At 41.6% G+C, this 23,317-nt stretch overlaps 1 protein-coding gene across 1 annotated transcript in view; it reads left to right on the top strand.

Moving 5' to 3' along the window:
* Nucleotides 1-4,299: 4,299 nt before the first annotated feature.
* CUBN (cubilin) overlaps nucleotides 4,300-23,317 on the top strand; it is a 147,601-nt gene continuing 128,583 nt past the window's right edge. Inside the window, exons 1-14 of the mRNA XM_072854386.1 lie at nucleotides 4,300-4,418; nucleotides 4,573-4,702; nucleotides 5,077-5,169; nucleotides 6,193-6,231; nucleotides 7,006-7,107; nucleotides 8,047-8,150; nucleotides 11,808-11,934; nucleotides 13,383-13,551; nucleotides 14,318-14,449; nucleotides 15,674-15,769; nucleotides 16,327-16,448; nucleotides 18,643-18,829; nucleotides 20,567-20,685; nucleotides 21,984-22,218. Of these exons, the coding sequence (XP_072710487.1) occupies nucleotides 4,300-4,418; nucleotides 4,573-4,702; nucleotides 5,077-5,169; nucleotides 6,193-6,231; nucleotides 7,006-7,107; nucleotides 8,047-8,150; nucleotides 11,808-11,934; nucleotides 13,383-13,551; nucleotides 14,318-14,449; nucleotides 15,674-15,769; nucleotides 16,327-16,448; nucleotides 18,643-18,829; nucleotides 20,567-20,685; nucleotides 21,984-22,218 (1,774 nt within the window). The remainder of the gene's footprint in view (nucleotides 4,419-4,572; nucleotides 4,703-5,076; nucleotides 5,170-6,192; nucleotides 6,232-7,005; nucleotides 7,108-8,046; nucleotides 8,151-11,807; nucleotides 11,935-13,382; nucleotides 13,552-14,317; nucleotides 14,450-15,673; nucleotides 15,770-16,326; nucleotides 16,449-18,642; nucleotides 18,830-20,566; nucleotides 20,686-21,983; nucleotides 22,219-23,317) is intronic.

Below are 23,317 nucleotides of genomic sequence, written 5' to 3'. Positions count from 1 at the left end.
TTCATTGTCATAAAGGAACCCAGGGAGAATTGGAACAGTAGATCAATTCCAGCTGAAGTAGCTAACTAAATCAAAACTCATCTCTGTTATTTGCTATTAAAAACTGAAAACCTAGATTTCCTGGCCAGTTAGTTTAACTTCATCAGCAGGTAACTTATTAACTTCATCAACTCTGTTGAGGGAGCAAAATCTTAGGCAGGTGTCAGAGGGCAGTATGCTGAGAAGTAAAAGAAATCCATAAGGAGTGGCATGGGAAATGGAGCCTTGCAGCCCCTGGGGAAGGTGCTGTGGCCATAAAACTCTCCAGACACAATTAAAAAGAAGGGAGGAAGCCATGATGGGTGGTTATAGGTAAGGGACAGAAAGGGGAACATTATTTTTCAGAATCACCCCTGTTTGATGTAAACCTTGTGGTTGGTGATCCTCCATATAGGGCCTAATACCAGCTTAGTGCTTGGTTGTCTCGGAGCTGTAGGGGCACACAAAAAGTGCTGAATTCGATACGGAGCATTGTTTACACCAGCAATTTGCACATTTGTGCCATGGAGGTAACAGTGCTGCTTCATATGTCGTGTGTCACTTTTGAACACTGGAATATTATTAGAAAGAGGAAAGGTGAAAGAGTATCCAGGGAAGTGAAGATGTACTGAGAGACGTGACCTCAGCTGAGGGGAAACTCAGCTAGATGTGCACTGCTCGGGATTAAACCAGCAACAGGGCTGGATTTATAATTATTTGCAAATATTTGAGTCATAACATTGACTAGCAGGGATGTCTTTTGCATCTATAGAACAAAATAAAGGCTTATTTGTTAGTATTCCATTAAAAAATTAGCCAGGTTGGGATTCACACCAATAGTTGCTCTTCCTCCATATAAAAAGGGAGCATTGTCACAGACTTGTGTCATGTCTCTGCATCGGAGTTGACTTCCTAGGTGCAATTAATGCATATGGAATTTTTGGCCATAATCTGAGTCAACTCTTGTCTTCTACAGCAGCGTCTTTGCACTGCAGGCACATACTGCTGGAGAAGGAAAGGGATACCACCATTTCATTTCACATAGCTACACAAGATGGTAGTAAATTGTAGTCCCTGCTAGTACGGGATGAACTTCAACCAGAATGAGAGACAAATGCTCCATTATTTCCTGCCAAAACTGTGCACAACCTATACTCTTTAGAGGTGTTTCCTCAGCCGTAATGTCAGTGAGGTAATGAACGATCTCTCCCGGGAGGAGGGGTTTGTGCCAGCTCTCCTTGTTAGGAAGAACAGCCCCTGTTCTTATGCCAGACATTTGCAAGGTTTCCATTCTGTTCCTCCAAAAACGATGTCTCAATCCAATATATCTCAGTAAAAATAAAAGCTGTGAACCTATTTTTCTCCTTGAGATGGTATATAGATTTCCCAACTTGGCCAGCCTAAGGTGCATTCACTAGGAATAGAGAGTAAATTAACTAAAATCTGGAAGGTCTAATGAAATGGAAAATAGTGTGTCATGCAAGGGTTAGACAGATGTTCAGAGCTCTCTTTCCATCCTATAATTAGTGCAGTCATAGTCACCTGGTCTTCATGTCAACCATTTTCTAAGCTGTAAAGCCTGCATGGAGAGAAGGTGAAAAGACTTATTTCTTCTTCCTCCTTGCATTAGCAGCTTTCTCCTCATCCTCCATGGTGTATTGCTCATTGGTCATTTGGTATATTGGAGTTAATTAGTTGGAAAGGAAGGCTTGAATCAAAGATTGACAGGAAGCAGAGAGGGGCAATGCATGCTCAGTATGCCAAAGAAATGAATAGAGAACAGGAAGGATTTTGTGGGTCACAGCCGAAGTCCAGGCTGAAAACTGTCAGCATACAATGGACTTTGTGCAAGAAAGTCCCTGAAGCATGCATACTTTCAACCAGCCTGCTAGGAAATGCAGGTTTAGTTGGCCCATAGTTTCTTCAAGTTGACGCCCAACTGACAGTTGTAAAAACTCGGTACACTGTTTAAACAAAAAGAGCAAAAAACCCGAGGCAGACATCAGAACCGACATGAAGAATGTTAGTGAGCACTAGTTTAATGGACAGTACCAGGATACCCAGAGGCAGAAGGTGTCCTGTCAACTAGATAGAGACATCGATAATTTATCTATGCTCTCCTATTTGTGAACAGAGGTTTCAGAGCAAAGAGCAGAATAGGGAATAAAAAATGTGCAAGGACAGATCCTCAGTTGGTGTAAAATATCGTAACTCATTTGGATTGAATGGAGCAGTGATAGTTTCCAAGAACTGAGGATACAATTCTGTATTTTCACGTAAACATTATCTCCTATGATGGTAAAGGACAACACATGGGGCTTCCTCCTTATGTTCCTCTGTTCTGGCAGCAACAGCTGAAGGCTCGGTCTCCTGGAGGCCACAGGCTGCTGCAGAGCAGGCGAACATCCAGAGAGCTGAGCTGCTGCTACTGCACGGGTAGGCATACGGGATGGGCTGTCCCCCGTGGGTTCCGGAGGAGCTTCACCTCTGCCCTTCCAGACCTCTAGGCAGCAGCCCGAACTGTTGGGTTACCTGCATGAGCACAAGAAAGACGGTCAGCAGGCTCATGCTGTTCTGCATTGTGAGATAAGTTTTAAAAACACAGGTAGTAAAATGTAATAAAAATCTAGGTTTTATGCAAGCAACAGAAAAGAGTGGAGGTAGTGGGATGCAGCTATATATAATGCAGACGTTATAGTTATTCATAGTAAGGATCAAGTTATTATCTGTGGCAGCACCACAAACATTAGCTGTCCTGGCTTCACACTCATTTTCACAGTCCACCTCTGTCTCTTTTTGAGGTGACAATATTTTTTGTCGCCACATCCAATTTCTTCCCAGGGTGCTTTGACCTTGTAACATTTCTGTCTGTGAAACCTGTAAAGTTCCTTCAATCCCCCAGCTCCAGGGCACGTCCCGCATATCTGTGGGACATCTGTAGGTGACAAGTGCAAACTGGAGCAGAAAGGAAGGCTGGGCAGGATTAGGAAGTGCAGGAGCTCCACGGCCTCCAGGAAGGTCTGGGGCTTAAAGGGTCAGTGAATGGTGGCTACTGTTATCTTTGAGCAAGAGCAGTTACAACTGTACTGCTCTTTTCTTCTCAGTAGAGGTTTGAAATGTGAGCAACCTGAATGAGTTGTCTACTAAAGAAAAAGGGAAATAAAAAGAATGGTGGTGGGCCTGGAGGTGCAGGCAGCTCCTAACATGAGGAAGGAAAAGATACACAAAACTCTCCTAAGCAGGGAGAGGAAAGTACAGCAAGGTCTTGTGCAAGGAGAATATGTAGACTCTGGCAAAAGCAAAGGGGAGGTGGGATGTGGACTCTGCCATGGCTTCCAGCAGCAGCAGCCTGGGTCTCAGAGACAAGTACTGACAAGCATCTGGGTGGGACGCTTCTTTTGAGAAGGCTGCGAGATACTGCTGAAGGGTAGAGGAAAATGGGGCCAAGATTCAAATTTTGGCTCTCAGAACATATTAATTCGCATTTTTTGATTGCTTTTGAGCCTCCTTTGAATTCTTCCTTGGTCTTCTGCATTGTCTATGGCTGGCCCTGAATTTGGGAGCCCTAGTGTGTGCAATGAAGACAGCCTCCACATGCCAAACAAAATGCAGTCCCCTTGGTGTGTGATCGTCTCCCCAGCATCTGGGGACTGAGTCATCCTTGAGTCAGAGCAACCATATTTGGTTAAAATTGTATTTTGCTGTTGTAAGCCATGGGATGCTGTTTGGTACTGCTAACTTGTTTGTGTCATCTGCCCAATAAATTACTGGCTGGAAGCTTCTCTTTCAATACAAATATTCCTTGCCAGCTGCTGTGGGTTTTACGTGTGGGGTTTGGGGGTTTTTTTGGTAACAATCTAGGTCCTTTAGTGCTGCCAAATAATCTTTCCTTCGCCTGTGTGGTGCAGCACGTGGGGAGAGCGAGCCGTTCCCGCAGTAGCCAGCTGCAGATTACAAGGTGCTCTGAGACACAGGGGTGCTCAGCTGTCCAAAGGTCAAAGACAAAATGATAAAATGCAGGCAGATTTCAATTAATGATCTTTCAAAGCTCCTGAAATCAAAAGACAAAAAGAGAAAAATGCATTTAATGTCTAGAAGATTCGCACGCTGTCAATCTTTAGTTAAGATACCTGAGATAAAGTTCACCCTTGCAAGACAAGACAGCAGAATGGGCACCTTGTGAATAAAGAGCTGTGTGAGAGCAAAGGGCACCTGGGCTCGTACCCATACAATTCAGCACTGGAGGTTTCACTTCGAACGCAGGACAGCTGGAGGAGAGCAATGCTCTGGGCTGCTCCTGCTCCTGGGCTTTTAGTTGCATTATTATTACTTACTGGATTGAGCTGTGAATCAAACCACTATGAAAAAAAGAGGCAGAAAAAAAACATTTATGACGAGCAGTAAGTACCATTGCTTGCAAATGCATTTGTTCATATGGTGGCTTCTAAGTGCCAGTAATGGGAATAGAATGGCTTTACTGCAGCTCTTTTTTACATACTCTTTGGCAGATATGTGTAACTAAATGATCTCTCTGTTTTTTCTGTAATACAACAGGCCTCGTTTGTCCTCAGAGCAGGGTAATTTAGTGTTCCATGCTGGCTCCAGCAAAAATATTGAATTTAGAACTGGACCACTGGGGAAAATAAAAATTAATGAAGAAGACCTTGCAGAACTTTTTAGTCAGGTGATACAGTTACTTTTCCTTAATATGTTTTCATTTTCACTTTTGCACATTAATAGTTTAATTGTCTTCAGAATTTGTCTTAGCAAATGTTTGATATGTTTTGTATGATTGTTCTTTTATATTATCTATGTCAGCACTCTCATATGAAAGTAAGCTATTGCAGACTTGTAAAGTAATCATGCCATTACAGAAAATAATTAAAAGATTAAATTGTGTATATAACAAAGCTCTCTGTATTTAAGTGGACTTTATAATAGTAAAGTTAACCAAGAATGAAACTTTCCTAAGCTTTTGAAAAAGCAAAGCTTGTCTGCATTTGTAAGCTTTTGAAAAAGCCAAGCTTGTTTTACATTATCTCTGTTGTTTAAATTTAGGTTAGAGAAAGTAACGCAGAGATTCAAGAACTTAAAAAAGCCAATGGTGCCTCTCAAAACATGTCCCAGCAGGTTGCTCTGCTGACCTCCAAGGTGAGCCATACCCTCATATTATTCTCCTCCAGTGTTCCCAGTTTTCCATTCCTCAGATTAACATCATTACCTGATTCATTTTAGCATTTCTGGACTCCAGTTCAGGGAACTGGGGCAGAGTCCATATTTAACATCAGCTCAGAGTCTATGTTTAATGTTGAGATACTTATTCAGTAACTCTGGAGACAATGGAAATATTTCTGTAAATCCCATAATTTCCAGTTACCAGGATTCTTCTTTTGTTCACTGTCAACATCTCTATGGACTATATCCTCTAATATTTATGGAAGTGAAATCCCACTAAATTCAGGAAATAGACCATGTATGTTCTTATAGTTGTTACACAGACATTCCATTCCATAGGTGAAATGGGCTATAGGGGTTTGCAGTGGAAAGAAAAGACCTGTGCAGTAGTTTTGTCTCTTCCCTGGTACTAAAGATTTTTCTCCAACAGAGGGTTTTGAAACCTTTGTCTGACTTGGTTTAAGTGTCTTTTATTACAGTGTTGCCACAAATTCCTTATAGGAGAATATTTTATAGCCTATAAAATATTTTATAGCTTTATTCCCCTTTAGGGAAATTGTGCTAATACGTATCCATATATTCCCTGATTCAGTTTCAGCTTGCTGTTTGTGGTTATAACCCACTGAGATATGGGGAACCTTTTCTTGGCTTTCGGTGTGCTGTCTCAGACCTCCGTCCCTCGCAGGCACGCGAGCACCCAAACAGTCCCACTGGAATATTCACATTCTCAGTGTTGAGCACCTGAATACGTCTTCACAAGACTGAGTCTTGCTTTTTGGAGCCAAACTGGGACATATTTAAGCTGTCATTTTCTGAACAACCTAAAACACCAAAATCCCAGTGAGTGGGGCCTGATTTGAACCTGATTGTCACCTGGTTTCACATACCAGCTATTCTCTTTTCTCAAAATAAAATATTTTGGTAGCCTATTGGCATCCAGCACGTACCTCTGTGGTCACTCTCATACCAAGCACAATGTAATTTGCATTTCTCTTCCAGATCACAAGTCTTGACAACAAGCTTCAAAGCTTAGAGCAGGTGAGTAAATGGGAAGCAAACTAGAGATCAAAAAGAAAAACCCAGCCCCAGGTAAATAAAGTAAGGTTACAATGATTAAATAGCTAAATGATTTATTTCCTCTCAGGCACTAGTCAGGAAAAGTTTTTTTGGTAACAGGAGGTAAAAAAAAGCCAAGATTTGTGGAGGAGGTGAAATGCCTTCTTACAAAATATAAACTGTGTAGGAGCCTGCATTCCTTAAAGGAAAAACAGTTGTAGACTCAAGAACAGCTACTAGATACCAAGGAGAAGTAAACTTCACTGATCTGTCAAGACGAAGACTGGAGAATTCAAACTGGATTTTGTATTGTACTGAAAATAGCTAATTTTCAACTGTCACCTGCTTCTCCACTGAGCTTGTGACAAGCCACAGCTACAGCTGCCAGTAAAAGCAGTTGTCACATGAGTCACCCATGGAATCGAGAAGACAAGATAACCCTCCATCTAGACTCACAGTCTACTGCTGAAGAACAGTCTCTATTAATATTTACTTCTTACAGGACTTTTCTTATCCTAGTGCTTGCAGCCAGCCATCCTGTGTAAGGCCAACCATATTAGTCATTATTTTGTACAGGGATAAGTGAAACAGCTCAAAACCTTTACAAATCAACCTTGCTGAAAAAAAAAGGGGGGAGGGGAACCCAAGAAAGAATGGGGAAAAAAAAAGAAAAAAAAAGGTTTGTCTTGAAAATAAATGCTAATGGAACACCACGTAAGCAAGAACCTCATTTTCTGCTCTTTTCCTGGGTTTCAGGCTATCCAGAGGAAAGCCTGCAGTAGTAACCCCTGTGAGAACTCAGGCACCTGTGTAAACTCACTGGATGGTTTCTTTTGCCTCTGTCCCACCAACTGGCAGGTGAGTCTTTAGCCTCCTTGAATACAGAGCGTGTATTTTAGCGTGTAAGGATACACCTGGCTTAGTGTGATCGTGATGAACCGTAGCATTTTAAGGTTGCTCAGGGCAGAGTGAGATTTACTGAACAGCAAAGCAGCAGTATCACACTCATCGTTTGGTTGAAGGGCAACACATTTGCTTCTCAACAATATCAGTGTATACCAAAAAAACGAAGCCCAAACTGTTGGGCCAGACCCTGCGCGGTTATACGTGGGCGATGGCCCATGAAGTCAGTGATGCTTGGCAGTTCCCTCAGCAGAGAATTAGTCTTTGGATTTTGCTGAGCAGTGAACTGAACTGCATGCCTCGCTGTTGATCTTACCAAGGGTAGAGAGAGTGTGGGGGAAGGGATGGATATTTATTCAAGCTCAAACAAATAAGACAAATGGGGGTGTAAGTAATCAGTCCCATTCTGAGTTTTTTAAATCCAAAGACTTTACTGGCAAAGGCTTTAATGGTGCTGTTACATGTACTAGAGATGGAAAAGTTATATCATCATCTCAAAGGCCCGCAACTTGAAAGTTGTCCCAGCAAGATTTAGTTCAAAATTGCTGTGTTTTCAGTCTTAATAAAACAGCATGTCCTGACAGAAACAGTTTGAAATAAAGTTTTCTGAGCCTTTTGCTAGCAAGTTGGAAAGTAGGGGGAATGACAGTACTATGCTGTCCATATGCTTTCTACAACCATCTGAAATATTTTATCCCCCATCTGACTGATAACCAGGGTCACAGAAACACAGCTGAAAAATAGAGTTTTGTTATATAATGTTTCATAAGGGAGGCTGTGTTGATAGCGGCCCGTGGTTTGTGTATTTTTGGAAACTATATTAAACATTGGCTCCATGGTTTGCTTCATTTCTCAGTTATTTGGAAAATAAACTGGTTTTCCATTTCATCTTAGGGCCTCCTGTGTTCAGTGGATGTTAATGAATGCCAGATTTATGCTGGAACAGCGTTAGGCTGCCAGAATGGAGCCACTTGTGTGAACACACCAGGCAGCTACAGGTAACTTTTCAAAACTAGACACAAAAACCCCATGTAAAATACTGTGCTATTTTTGTACCCTGTATCGCACCTGAAACACAATTTCTAGGAATAAGTCTGTTTAGTATCTATGCACTATAATCCCTTGCAGTCTGAGAGAATATAAAATACTTAATACACTGTACACCGAGCCCACCGCAGACACAGAAGGCCCTCCGAAGCCATTGCCTGCTTTGACACAAGAGCAGCAAGAACCAGATTTATCACACAGCCATGCTGGAGAAGAAGGCTGCAAATTAGAGACTGGCTCCAGTGACCTGTCCCTCTGTTGTAGGTGCAGATGCTTTAATGGAGATTCACTGCACCATGCAGTGGTAGGGATGTAGATGGGGCGGTGAGATGCGGCACGCTGATCTGTAACCAGCGCTTGCCAACGTGCCCACCTAGCACAGCCATGTTATCATCCCTCCGTTATCACCTACCCCTTGAGACCAAAGGGAGTGAGGAGATGAAGGAGGTGAACAGCTTTGGCCCAGCAAAGGCTTTGAGTTGTTGGAAACCTCCTGAACATATGGGCACCCTCGATCACTGGCATTCCCAGCACACCGCATAACTCTGAGAAATGCCTTCACCCCCTCCAGAAATACAAGCACTGCTGAGACTGCAGCAGAGCAAGCAATGCACAGTGCTGCCAGACAGAAAGGGAGGAGAAATGCTGTCTGCAGCCGGCTGGCCAGGAGGGTGCCTGGGCTGCCGGTGTGCGGGGCCCCATAGATGGCAGGTCCCTGGAGCGTACCCTTCTCTTGCTGTGCCCAGCTCCTTAGGAAACATGCTCTTGTTTACAGGGCAAGCCAGCCTGAACATTCTGTGTCTTATTTTCCAAAATGTCAAATAATCTGGTAAATAAATAACTTTCAGATGTAATACAAAGCTATCCCTGTGCAATGGGAACAAGCAGGCTGGAGAGCATGCCACAGCTTTCTGCAAAGCATTTTATCTCCTGCTTCAGCATGAAAATCTTAGCCCCCGCAAATATTTGCTTGGCATAACACTGGTTTAGAGCGCTTTGTCAGTTCTTGGAAGAACCTCACACAAGGGACGTTCTCCTGCAGTGCTCCTCACACTTCAACATTACCACGGAGCCTGCTGAGGAGGTGTCATGGGTACGTGATGCTTCCTGTCAGCTTTTCTTTGATTTTAAAGGATGTTTCTAGCTTGCCTGCAGCTGTCCCCGACACAGACATTTGTCAAGGAAATGACACACAAAGCAACCTGCCTTTATTTGTTGTTTCTTACTGTGCTCAGAGATGTGGTGTACAGGTGTGTGACTAAATTAAGGTTTGAAAGGACAAACCCTCTGCCTTTCTTGCAAATGTTGTCATTGTATTAGTACAGTCATGATTCCTGTAAGTTTCTTCCCCAATGTAATTCTTGCCCTCCTTGGTACTTGCTGAATCAGTGCTTCCTACAATGAGCTCAGACCTCTTCATAAGTCATCCAAATCTTAATATTACTGCTTTTGCATTACAACCTCAGGATTATTGTTTAGTCCTTTCCCCAACCCCATTGTACTGTCTTCACAGTGTCCCTTCACGTACTGTCTTACTTAGTTCTGAGTGCTGCCCAAATGCTAAATCCATCCCCAGGCAGAGCGTGACACAGCTCTTTTAAACAGCTGTAAGAGCATTGCTGCTAAATTTTCTGCGACCCAGCAACCCAGGTCACCCCACTCCTGTTCTGGTGTAGTTATATACACCAGCGTGGACTGCGGGTAAAGAAAAAGGTGATATTTAACTTTCCATAACCCCCAGAGATAACACCAGGTGAAGGGCAGTACTAGATTAGGTACCATGAAATGGAGCATAATGTAGTCTTCGCTCCTTGTTCAGATTCTTTACCTACATGCTTCAAGCTGTAATTCAGGAAAGTACTGAAGCATGAGGAAAAAGAGCAGGTATCCAGGAAACCCCTTCCTGAATCAGGACCTTAATGAGACATTGCATCAGTTGGATGAAATGCTGTGAGAGTCCCCAAGTCTATCAGACTTTTGTGTCAGAACCAAAGTAGCGGGGGCCTCATCATCGCATGCCATCAGCGATGGGAGAGAACCAGGGCAGTGCCGAGCAGCAGTGCATTGCAATTTGGCTGAAGGTGCTTGCAGTGTGACCTACTTCTTGAAGCTGTTCTCTGAGCAACTTCAGATGGGTAGCAGATTAATCTTTGCCAGACTAGGCAGGAGACAGTGCCATTGTCCTCCTCCTTTGGAACCTGTCATACTGCCTTGCTGTGTCCTTTGGAGTTGAACATGAAGCTCTGAATGTACTTTGAACATACAAAGGTGATCTGGTTCCCTGACCTGTTGCCTCTGTGCTTGCCCAGGTTGAGCTACTGCAGTGGCGAGATGGTGTTGGTCTATCTGCCGTCTCTTATAATAATGAACATGCTGTCTTACAGTACTGCAGACTGCAGTTAAGCATTAAGCTATTGTGGGTTTTTAAGCCTAAGTTCACGCGGGTTGCTTGTCCTGGGTGCAGCGTTTAGTTACCTGCAATTGGCTTATCAAACTGCTATTTCAACTGAGCATGTGACACCGTGACAGGGACAGTAGCAGCTTATTAATAAATTGCTCCAAGGTCCAGATCCAGCTGCACTGGAATACCCTGATTCAAATTCTGCAGATAAATGCTTTCATGGAGTATTTTTTGTTAGCCAGCTTAAAAGCAATCCAAGAAGGGTGTGTACCTGCCATATGTCTCTGTGAGGAGCAGACATTGGCAGACATCGCAGCATATAACTTGCATCCAAATAAGTGTCTCACTGCCATTTTAATAAAAAGCTAGTGAACTGATAGGAGGCTTTCTGTAAGTTTAGGTCCCTTTCAGTTGTATTTCAGAGCCTCAGATTTGGTCTATGTGGAAATAAAGGGCCAGAGAAAAGGGAAACATTACCTGATGCCTTAGAAGTTCCCAATTTCAGTTCCACCATGTATGTACAGTGCTGTGACTAAGGCGTGTCCTATAAATAATAACGTGATGTAGCTGGCAGCCTGCAAGCCAGATCCCCCCTGTAGAATGCCTCCCGTCAGCCCACTACTTTGTTCTTCCCACCCCATCAGCCCCAAATGCCTCCTCCTGCCCACCACACTTACTTGAAAGCTGGGCTGCTGCTGAGACCGCAGCTGCCACATGTTGAGGTGTGGGTGTGAAGGTACCCCGCTCTCTGGGAAAGGCCAGACATGGCATTTCTGCGTATTGCTAGAGGTAGGGTTTTAGGCACTTGGCATCAGATGAGGGTCATAAACTGAAACACAGAGTTTAGGTGCTCTTTGACTGAAGTGGGGATTTCTAGGCTCGTATGCTGTTTAAGTCTCATGTTAGACATTTCTTTTTTCCTGGATTTGCACTTATGAATGTAACAAAAGGCTGTGGATTCTCCCATAGGGTCAGACAGTCATGGATATGCACAAGTCCCACCTGATTCTTGAGTCTCTGCTGAACAGGAGCCTTGCCTCTGTGCGTGATTATTAATGGGATTGTCAGTATAGCTAAGTAGACAGATTTCATAAGGAACACCACATAAATAAAAGAGTGGGGAATGATCTCTTACTATGGCAATATGTGATCTTTAACAGCTATATAAAGACAACATTTTGATTTTTCTGTCTGCTTTCACCATTAGCTGCTCCTGTACTCCAGAAACCTATGGGCCTCACTGTGCCTCGAAGTTTGATGACTGCCAGGGAGGATCTGAGACACTCTGTGGGCATGGCATCTGCATAGATGCAGACAGAGATCAGCCCAACAAGGTAAGGGACAACATGTAAGTCTCATTATACAGCACAGCATGAATAAGCAACAAATAATGCTGGGCACCACAAAACTGTGTAGCACACGCTGCTGCTGAAAAACAGCAGGAAATGCCACTGTACAATGCAGCCTAACCTCTCTGTTGTCCCAAGGGCAGCAGAAAGAACTGAAAATGCCTTGTGTCTTGTTAGAAGCACTTGTCACAGTATCAGATCTACTACTACATCCATAGGGAGCTTGGGAATATTCTTTGAATAATTCAAAGTCTTATTTGAAGCATAATATTCTTACTGTTCATTATTTGGGGAGTTCTAAGTTGCTAGAATATTTTATTACTTAAAAGATTAAGAAGGGCAAACATCATGAATCTTGTTTTTCCTGGGAAAAGGCATACTTGTGGCACATTATTGTCAGTGGCCTGGGAACTGCCAGGGCTGCATAGTGGCTGGGTGGCTGCTGCTCATCTTTGGTGCTCCTCACTGTCAGTTGGACTTGGTCTCTGACTCCAGGCCCAAGCTCTCCAAGTGTCTACACTGGCTGGATGCTAGCATACACTTGAGTGGTCTTCTGGAGCAAGCCAGCTCATTCTTTTTGGGAGAGAATCTGGGTACAGGGTGTTCACTCCAAAGGGACATGCCAGCTTTGACTCTTTCCATGCAGAGCAGCCCTCCAAAACTACCCCACCAAGCCTGTGCTCCTTAACACTCCTATACACCCATGCACCATTCCAGACACACCACCTATTCTTTGTGCTATGCTATAAAATAATTTCTTTGCTCAATTTGTAAAAGTTTTCACAACTCATCACTTATTTTCTGTCCATTTTTTGTGAAGAAAGCTTTTCAAAAGGGTTCAGTGTTGGCTTAACAGTGTCTGCTCCTGTGACAGTCAACAATAAAGCTCCCATTAGCTTTAATTGGAGCAAAGCTAGATAAATGCTGAAATCTGGCCATTAGTAAAGTTTACTAGAGAGAAAACTGTTTTCCTCAAAGAAAAAATATATTTGCAATATAATGTCAGCGCTGCACATTGCACAGATTACCGAACAGTTTGCTTAAAAGAAAACAGCCAAGCTGATTCCAAGTTGCTTACACTGATCTGTTTACCCTGGTTACAAAGCAAGTTGATGACTTTTAATTATGTTTATGTACAGCTCATAATTGCTGTTCATTTTCTCTGGGAGCTTTCGGGTAAATTACAGGTTTCTTTTATGAATGTAATGAACGAGCCTGTTGTTGCTTCCATAATCTAAATAGGTAAATTCAGAGGAAGAAATAGGCTGAGAAAACCACCGAAGCAACTTATAAAACAGAATGTGCAAACCATGTAATGCTCTGAAAGCTTTCTTGCTATAGTTTAAAAGACTTTTTATAAAATGAACTCCTCCTACCCTTTTCTTGACTGTTCTAACTGTCTTAAGTATGTAACGTGATGTTTGCTGTGGCAGCCCAAGTACCGCTGCATCTGTGACGCTGGCTGGATGTCCCCTCCTGGCAGCCCTGCCTGCAGTGCTGATATAGATGAATGCAGCCTCCCTAATCGTCCGTGTTCACAGAAACCACTTGTGCAGTGCCACAACACACCAGGCTCCTACTCATGTGGTCCCTGCCCCACAGGTATCACGTTCTTCCACGCTTTCAGGTGGGAGGGAGTGGCAGTAGGTAGTACTGGCTGTATGTCATAAGCACAGACAGGATCCAGATGAGAGCAACTCCATGAAATGCTTTGGTCTGTATTCTAGAGAATAAATGCTTGCAGGTTATGTCTTATCTAGGTAATGCAGGCAGTGGAGTCTAACGCATGATTTATCCCATCCTAAACTGAGCATCTAACTAGGTCTGATGTATCCTCATGTCCATAGGTACCGTCATATCCATCATGTCCTATTACCTTCCTGTAATAGGTCCAAAGTACTTTCATATCCTTATGCTCACTGCCCTAAGGCAATATAAAAATCTACTTGTCCCCTCAAGCCATATAACCTATGATTCCTCTTCCTGAGTTGGGTAGGTGGTGTGTATAGGAGGAGTATTTGAAGTATTTAACAAGAGTTACGATAAAGCTTTTCTGCAAATTGTACGTGTGTGCACTAGACCAGAACTGCCTCCTCTTTAGGATAAAGCGTGTTTGACTCTGGAATATCCAGAATACAGTTAAAAAGAAATGTTCTGGCACACACATCTCCACCCTGTCATGTTTGCAGCCTAGTTTGCAGACCAGTATTAATTTTCATCAGTTATGAGAGGGACAGGTCTTCTCTTGTGTTAATGAAGTGAAATTCAAAAGTCCTATTTTTCTGCTCTGTGAAAAGATTTGGTCAAAGAAGAAAATTAAAAGGCCAGGCATTTTCTATTTTAATGTCTTTCCTGTGCTTCTTTTTAGGCTGGCAAGGAAATGGCTACAGTTGCCAAGACATTGATGAATGTGAAAGTAATAACGGAGGCTGCTCAACAGCACCGATGGTTCAATGTATCAACACAATGGGATCCTTCCACTGTGGGCTCTGTCCACCAGGTAAAATGGATTTTTTTTGTCAATAAAGCTATGGAAAGGCTTAAAAGATGAAGATTCAACACAAAGGCTTAAAAGATGAAGATTCTGTTTTATGGTAGACTTAAGAAGCTGAAGCTTCTTTAAAACAGCAGAAGCTGTTTTATATAAAGAAGTATCACATACCCAAAGCAATACTGTAATATAGAATGCAGAGTCCAAGTATATTCAAACTGCTTCAGCTATTAACATTTTGTAGAGTATTTCTCTAATGATGATCCTCTGAAATGTGTTTCTATTGTACTAGGTAGCCCTTTTCAGTGTGAGAGCCTTGATTAGATGAAGTACTTGCTTAATAAGATCATTAATAGGAAACAAGGATTGCATAATTATGATAGTAATTTCATTGTCTGTATTAATTGAAAGAGTACCCTCTGTGCCATAAATCAGCTGTATTGTCTGTCTTAAAAAAAGCCTTGATAATTGTCATGCTCTGAATGCTGTCTAAGGCAGTGTTTCCATTGCAGTACAGGTCAAGCAGTGGAAGTCATGACTTACATCTTTATAAGTTGTGGTTTATGATTTAAAATGCTTTATGAAATGCATGCTATCAATACTAGAAATACTAGCAGGAAAAAGTGTTTCTAACTGACCTTTCAATTGCTGTTTAAATGGCAATAGACTGCAGGTGGTGAAGGCTCTCAGTTACTGAGCGCTGAAGGGCTATCACCATGCTGGAAACGTGGCCTCAGACAAGTTTTGACGTGGTGCAGTGGACCTCAGGTCTGGTGGTGCAGAGTTGTGCTGCAGTGCTTTGGTCCTGCTGAGCCTCCCGAGAGGAGCTGGGTGTTGTGTTTGAGACCCAAGGGCAGCTCTGGCACGCAGCGGGAAGCCTGGAGGTGGTCAGGGCTGGCTGGCAGACGCGTAGGGAGGGCAGCACATGGTGGCTGAGAGAGCTGAGCTTCTACGGCCTCACTGACCTCACCTATATTTGGCTAGCACTAATAGACCTTTTTTCTAAAATCATGGGAGGATTTAGTTACAATCAGAATCCATCCCTGCAATGCAGGAACCACAATAAATATGCCAGGTTTTACTTCAGCAGCTATCTCAACTTTTTCTGTGTAACTGCAGAAGACTATGATTTTACACCATAAATTAGTCTTTTTCTCACCAGATGATTTTTTTGCTGTCGATTCTCAGAGAACATAGTTTGTTACAGACTAACTGAAATTTACCTCTGAACAGGTTATGAGGGAGATGGACAAACATGTACCCAGGTTGATATCTGCTCAATAAATAATGGAGGGTGCCATCCTTTGGCTACTTGTACTTCAGCTCCAGGTACAATGTTCTCTTAAGGACTGTAAGTAATACCAGTGTGAATCTCAAGGAGGGTTTGGTTAGGTTGAATCCACTTTCTAGCAACGTATGTAGATTGCAGCCCCTTCTCCACAGTCAGTTTTACCTCACCCAAAGGAGTTTACAGGCAGGTGAGCTAAAGCCAACAGGCCTTTCCACAAACACTGACAGAAATAGATTTAGGCTCCAACAAAGAGCAGATTTCACCATAAAAATGTGGAGATCTTCACCATTTCTCTTTGATGTGGTTTTCCAATTTCATCTGCTTTTACTATTCTTCTCCTTTCCGTAAATACCCTTTGACTACTCCCACCACTTCCCACGAAGGTGACCTTGGACTCTCAGGTAGCCATAGCAAAGCAACACTAGAGATCTTTCCGTGGTCATACTGGACATTGACCAGGGAAGGTATCAAAAGGTCAAATAAGTTAGGATTATATAAAGGCTCTGCTTCAAAATGTCAAAGACCTTTACTGTCATTGGTATTGTCATTGTAACAAGGACTGAATTACTTTCTGTATCTTGTCTCACCTCCCAAGGGCCAATGCCATTTTGTTCCTGCATATCTGGGTACACTGGAAGCGGATATGGGCCGAACGGGTGCTCTCCTCTCAGTGATATCTGTCAGCTGCAAAACCCTTGTGCAAATGGGCAGTGCTTGGTAAGTGCTGGGCTCCTCGCAACTAGTGACAACGTTAAGTAGTTATAACCAGTAACAACAGGGAGACTGGTGAGACCGAAAGCTGAGTGCAGACATACTACAGGTAATGACGCAAGGTCAGCGCGGAGTCGGGGGTCAGTGGATATACCTGGGGAAAACAAAGTAAGTTTCAGGGCACACAAGCCATTTCTTTGTGTTTAAAGTAGAGGCAGCAATCTTGGCACTAATAACCTGAGAGGTTGTAGCTGGTACCCCAGGCTAGAGATCGGATGCTGGTGCTGGTGGGGGAGAACTGATGCATGGCTGTCCCTGGTGGGACAGGGAAGTAATTTACCACCTTGGATCATGGAGGAATTACCCATGATAACAAAACCAGTACCTCTGCTGACCTTCAGACTGTTAATATCCAGTACCGTTAGTTATGTGTTCCTAGGCTGATCTTGTGAGAGCCCTCCCTGGAGTCTCAGGCTGTTTATAGGGATATGGAAAGGGAATTGGTTGTACTCCTGCTGGTAGCCGAGTGTTTTGGACCTTTACTGTTTGGTGGTGTGAATTCATTCTCATGCATAGTGACCATTTAGTTTGTCCACATGGACCCTGCGAAAGCCTTTTGGCTTCCCCAGTGAGGTGTGCTGTGCTCAGGAAAGTCCATGCTGCAGACTTGGGGATTTTGATAATTCTGTTGTGGAGGACATTTAGGATTATGATTTTGGCAAAATGTTCACAAATGGTAAATTTGTTGTTCCAGTAGAGTCTGATCCCATTTGTCCAAGTTGGTCTGCAGATATCCTCCTTTTGATGATCCTAGGAGGCAGGGGGGAAATGGGACATACAATGTGGACTTGGTAGTGTTAGGTTAATGGTGGGATTCAATGATCTTAAGGTTTTTTTCCAACCTAAATGTTTCTGTGATTCTATGATATGCTACCTTTCCCTTTTCCCATTTTCTGTGTGAAAGAAGATGATGCCCTCACCTCCATTCCACCCCTTACCAGCATTCCTCACTCTCTCTTCTGTAGGTACCTATTGTCTTTTCACTCAGATATTTAAAGGGCCTTTTGTGCCCAGATCTACTCTACTTTTTCTGACTATTTAGAAACTATTTATTTTAGTCAGTCTATTAAAAGATATGACGTCTTCCCCTAAATATATCCTAATATACAACCGCAGGCAATCATGGCTACAAACTGCTACATAAAGATAATAACACAGTCAGATACTTCAGTAATGTGACTACGGAAGCATCTAATAAAATAGAGGAACAGCAGAGCTATATTTGGCCAGCGTAATGACAGATGAAATGTAATGTTAATTAAATATCAGGCAATGCAGATCAGAAAACACCTTTTTGCCTTCTAAAGCAGCATTTGGAGCCCTAAATACACACCAATATCCTCTTCCATCATACTGAAAATCTCTGTTCAGGACACGGAGGACATGAACAGAGAATGCAAAAGGAAATAGAGACTACAGCACATTGATTGTATGTCATCAAAGCTGGGATTGTTAGCATGTACCTTGGAATACCATGTTCTGCTTTACCTGAAAAAATCATGTCTATAAAACAAGAAATATAAGGAAAGAGGACATACGAAATTAAAAAGTTAGAGATATCAAAAGACTTGATTATACAGAGAAGTAGTAAAGGTTGAGACAAAAGAAATGGAAGAGACATACAGAATAAGGAATAATGCAGAGAAGGCAATGAAATGGTTCCCATTTAACATCCCTCAGGGTGAAAATGAAAGTTAACAGCCCACATAACTGCAGTGCAGACTTCCCAGAGAACAGGCTTGAGAGAAATGATTTCTACCACTGTTATCTTGACTTGCTATTTATAAGGTTTAGATAATATGATTTACTTGTTTCTAGGGTGATCATTTCAAAGCCAAGCAAACAGTTTTCTGAATGGCTAAATGAATACAGATTTTGACTTTTTAGAAAGTAATTTGAAAGAGCCCTGCAAAGAAATAACTTAAGAGAAAAAGCAAAGAGCTAGATAATCTGATTAGCCATTAGGTTTATTTTGGTATTCACCAGCGACCACCAAGGCCATTAAATTCCAAAGGTTTTATTTCTTTGCTCTCATATCTCCACATAAAGTAAGTGTAAATATCAGTCCTTCTGCCAACTACGTTGATTCCTTTAGGTGATCCATGCTCATTAAGTTTATTGCATTTGCTTATACCTGTAGGCAATGATCTCTGGATATTTCTGCCTGTGTAATGCGGGCTGGACAGGCCCTAATTGTACGGAGAACATTGACGAATGCATTAGCAACCCGTGCCAGAACGGGGGGAGCTGCACCGATGGGGTCAATGGCTACTCCTGCGAGTGCACCAGCACCTGGACAGGACCACAATGCCAGACTGCCCAGCAAGGTATGGCCAGGACCTCCTCCCCAGGAGAAATGGGCCACCAGGCTTCAGCGAGTAGATGCTTGGTGTATAAGATTAATATGTGAATAAGAACCAAGTTATGATGGAAAAAAACAGCCCTCTTCTCGTTGGTCCCTTGAAGTCCCTTGAAGTCAGAGTTTTCCATGAGTTTTGTTTATAGCTGCTATGTTTAGCAGTAGGAGCATAACAATGAAGTTAATCTGCAGGCCCACTGGCCTTGACTAGATGCCAGGCATCCTAAAATCAGATCCCTGTCCCTGAGAAAGTGGTCTGGTAAGCTGGTTGGGAAAGAGGATCTGATATAAGGAGAACAAGAGAATATATTAAAGTTTCTCTTTTGTGCATACTCTTTCATTGTTGCGAAGCTGAGAGGTCCTGACATTTTTAGTCAAGACAAAAAGCCAGAAAAGGTTTTCAAACAGAAATTTAATGAAAGAAATGTTATCCATGAAAATGGGGGACTCAGTTTTATAGAGTGACTGCAAGGTCCTGCCTTTATCATTTCTTCTTAATATCACTTTTTCTGTTTGTTTGGGATTTTTTTGCCATTAGTTTTAATTAAACAAGGTCAGGATAGCATTCCAGTGAGCGTCCCTGTGGCAACCATCTGTCAAATGGCTCATATTTATTGCAGGTTGCTGTGAAGAAAGCAGATGAACTTTTCAATCTGTGAAAAGTTTTTTACATTTTACAGAATGTAAAACTTTCACTGAGCCTCTGTGAAATCTGCTCTATTTTAGAGCTACTTCAGGCTCTTTCCTATTTCCCCTACATATCTAGCTACTAATGTTTTATTATTAAGCACATGTGGAAAAAAAATGATTTTTAACCATTCATAATAGAAGAGAGAGAAAACCAGATTTTATCCAGTGAGAAATTATAATGTATCAACTTCTGTTTTATTTCCTAATCAAGGGAACAATAATACATTTTATGACAGTAATTCTGAATCTGGTTGAGAAATAGTGAGATGTTTTAGATGGACACTTCAAACAAAATTATATTCTTTTTACCGCTCCTTGAAACAAAATACTTCAATTTGCTGGGAATTGAATACTTCTTTAGCATCAGTTCAATGTTAAACTACAGCTGCTTGTTGTACACTGTAGCTATATGTGCACTGTATTTTAGGTGCTTTATGGACATATTCTTCTGTAGCTGTTTGGGATTCCCAGTTCACAGCTCCCATTCATTGAATGGCTCAGTGGGAGAAGAGACCACAGTATATCATGAGAAGTATTATCAGGCCCAGAAATCTGACCAAAAAGAACAAATGGGACAATAAAACATCTGAAGGGTAACTTCAATGATGCAGCACTACTGAGAAAGACAGTTTTATATCATGTTAGCTTCAAAATGTTATTTCATTGTAGGTGTAAAATTTAAAGATTCAATCTGGAGGTAGCCTTCTGGAAACAAACTAGTTTATGGACATTTTCCTGAGACAGAATCAACATATTTTGTCAGTATCCACATATTCCAGCTGAAAATCTTTGTTCCTTTTCCAGGAACTACTTTTCTCTCAGGGAGTAATTTTGCTTATTTTTTGTGATGTCATTCCACTGTAGAGGAAATCCTGAGGAGTCTTTTATAGAAGAATCTTTCACCCTTGTTTTACATGTTTAGGAAGCCAAAGCTATGCAAGAAAGTTAGGTTTTGTTTAAGTCTGTATAGTGATAGCACAAATTAATCCGTTTAATTTTCTCTCTCTTTCTGCAGTTTGTGGAGGTTATCTCTCAGGCTCCAGGGGGACTTTCAGATACCCTAACGACCCAAACAGCCAGCGGTACAACAGTGGGGTCAGCTGTGCTTGGGTTATTCAAACTAATCCCAACAAGGTAAAATAGAGTTCAGGTTAAAGAAACCCTCACTCTGCAGGACCCGTCATCTCATCAGAGCAAACATGACCATCTTCATGCCACATATTCCGATATTGTCATCCAATCCCCTCAGAATAAATAGTTTTTCAAAAAGAATGAGTTTCAGATCCTTACAAGCCTTCAGGCTCCTTAGCCTAAGAATTTGCCTGGTTTTTCCTGTGCAGCTGAGGGTTAGAATTTATTCACCTACCACCAGCTGGAGAAGGTGCCTGTTTTACATTGCTTCAGAATGGGATCTGTGAATAGCTGCATGAGAAAAGCTCTGCTCTGATGGGCTCCACAGTTGGTTCGTGGCCCCAGAACAATTTCATGTTTCTGATTTCTGAGCACCAGAAATGTGGAATGCTTAATTCATATTGTCAATGGCTTTGTGTAATAACAGCATTTGAATTTTTTTAAGGATTAATTTTTAAATGTTGCACTCAAATGTATATTCAGATTCTGATCTGCAACTAACAATTCCACTTGTGTTATAAATAACAACTACAAAATATGCTACTTCACACTTTAGCATGGGACTTCTTACTTGGGATCTAAATATTTGATCTATTTTTGACATTTCATGGAACGAATTAAGTAGTTTTATAAACCAGTGATTGCTAGTGGTTTTTACAGCATTATATATATGTCTGTGACATATCCTCAGCTTTAAGCCTGAGAGCCACTACTGTCTTCAGCAGAGCTATATTAAAGCACATCAGTGAGGAATCTGAACATACATAAAACTGTGTATGTCACTAAGTGTCTACAGTGGGCTTATGAGACACTGATTTTATATGTGCAAACAAAGATCATTTCGTTTTTTTAACTCCCATGACAATACTTTCAACCACAGCAAGGATGAGAAGTGTTAATTATCTGATGAGAAAACTGCCATGGGAAACCTGGAATAAGTATTTTATGCTGTATTTCAAGCCTTTCACATGGCTTGAAATATATACATATATATATTTCACATATATAACAGACACGGGCAAATGGTCTCAATTATTAGTTTATAGAATCAATGTTCTTTCCAGACAACTTCCCTGTCCATATTCTTTCCTATCTATCTTCTCTCTTTCCTTTTGACCCTTAAGATTCTGTAATATCTTCTTCTGTCCTGGAACTTTTCAGGAAATGGCATAATGGCTCCAAACCTCATAGATTCTCACAGCTGCATGAACACATATATCTGCTCTATACAGAGTTACTGCATAAACAGTGTCTCAGCAGATGGAGAAAAAGAGATTTCTTGTTTTGTTACTTCCTGTTAGATTCTGCGTATTATTTTCCCATTCTTCCAACTGGAGGCAAGTAATGAGTGTAAATCAGACTTCCTTCAAATCCATGATGGGCCTTCAGCATCAATGCACATGCTGGGAAAATACTGTGGCTCCTCACCTCCTGCAGAGCTTTTCAGCTCCCACAACTCCCTGTATTTTTGGTTCTACTCAAACCACACCATTACAGCTGGAGGTTTTACTGTTCAGTGGGAATCTCGGGATCCTGGTAAGTTTGGTGAAATGGCAAGGAATTTAGCATCTTCATCGCTTTGGAGCAACATGAATGACTTATTTCCTTTGATTAGGAAACATTAGGAGCAGTAGGGCAGTATTTTACTAGGGAGTGAGTCTGAAATGTAGACATATATGTCACTTTAAAATATTTAAACTCCAACTCTAGGCCTCTGCCGGAATAACTTTCTGCTGTTTTTTAAGGCTGTTTTATACCTCCTGTGAGGAATCCCCCAAAGAGCATGTGTTCCTGGAGATACCGTTCTTACTTCTCTTTTCTCACAGAAGTATCTAGTGCTTTGAGCAAGCAAGTTACCTTTTTTTGCCACTGACAATTTACAAGAGGCTAAAGAGTTTGAACCATGCTTTCCAAACACGATAGATTGTTGGGAATTTGATTTTAAATTATCTGTGAGATTTTTGGTATGATTTGCTGTACATTTCTGCCTGAATTCTTGGTAACGCCACTTGCATGATTCTTCCAGGAGGCCTGGCAGGGCATTTCTAGAGATAAATCCCAAATCATCTTATGCAACATCAAGCTCACTTCAATGTTCTGTGCATTGTCTAGAAACAAAATTATGCACTGGGTTGTGTCTTTGAAAGAACCAGAGAGTAAAAAAAGTATAGAAAATTCAGGGAGGGAACATTTTCTTTATTTCCAGAAATATTTATTGAAATGCTTTTAATGTGATTTTTGGTGGTTTTTTTTCTTTCAGTTGACATTATTAGATAGATAATTACTAATTGACAAATATGGATACTGAAAAGTGAAAACAGATCTTTTTGGGGAAAAAACCAAAAAAAGCAAAGAGGGAGAGAGGTATAGATGTGACTAAACTAGCTATTCCTTAGGTATAATGCACAAGTTACCCCTATCATTCCCAACTGTTATGCTGAGAGGGATGGATTTTTTATTACAGGTATATAAAACAGCCTTCCCTGTAACTGACATTTTTAAAAAATGAAAACAGTCTTGTGCGAGGATAAAACATGGAGGCTATTTACAAAGTACAGAAATTCAGATTAATCTTGTAAATCCAATCCAAAACACAGTACTTTTGATCATTCTCCTAAAGATATTTCCATCATAA

This window comes from Ciconia boyciana, chromosome 2, assembly GCF_034638445.1.
Source record: "Ciconia boyciana chromosome 2, ASM3463844v1, whole genome shotgun sequence".
Classification (NCBI taxonomy): Eukaryota; Metazoa; Chordata; class Aves; order Ciconiiformes; family Ciconiidae; genus Ciconia; species Ciconia boyciana.
This window is presented reverse-complemented; position numbering and strand designations above follow the sequence as displayed.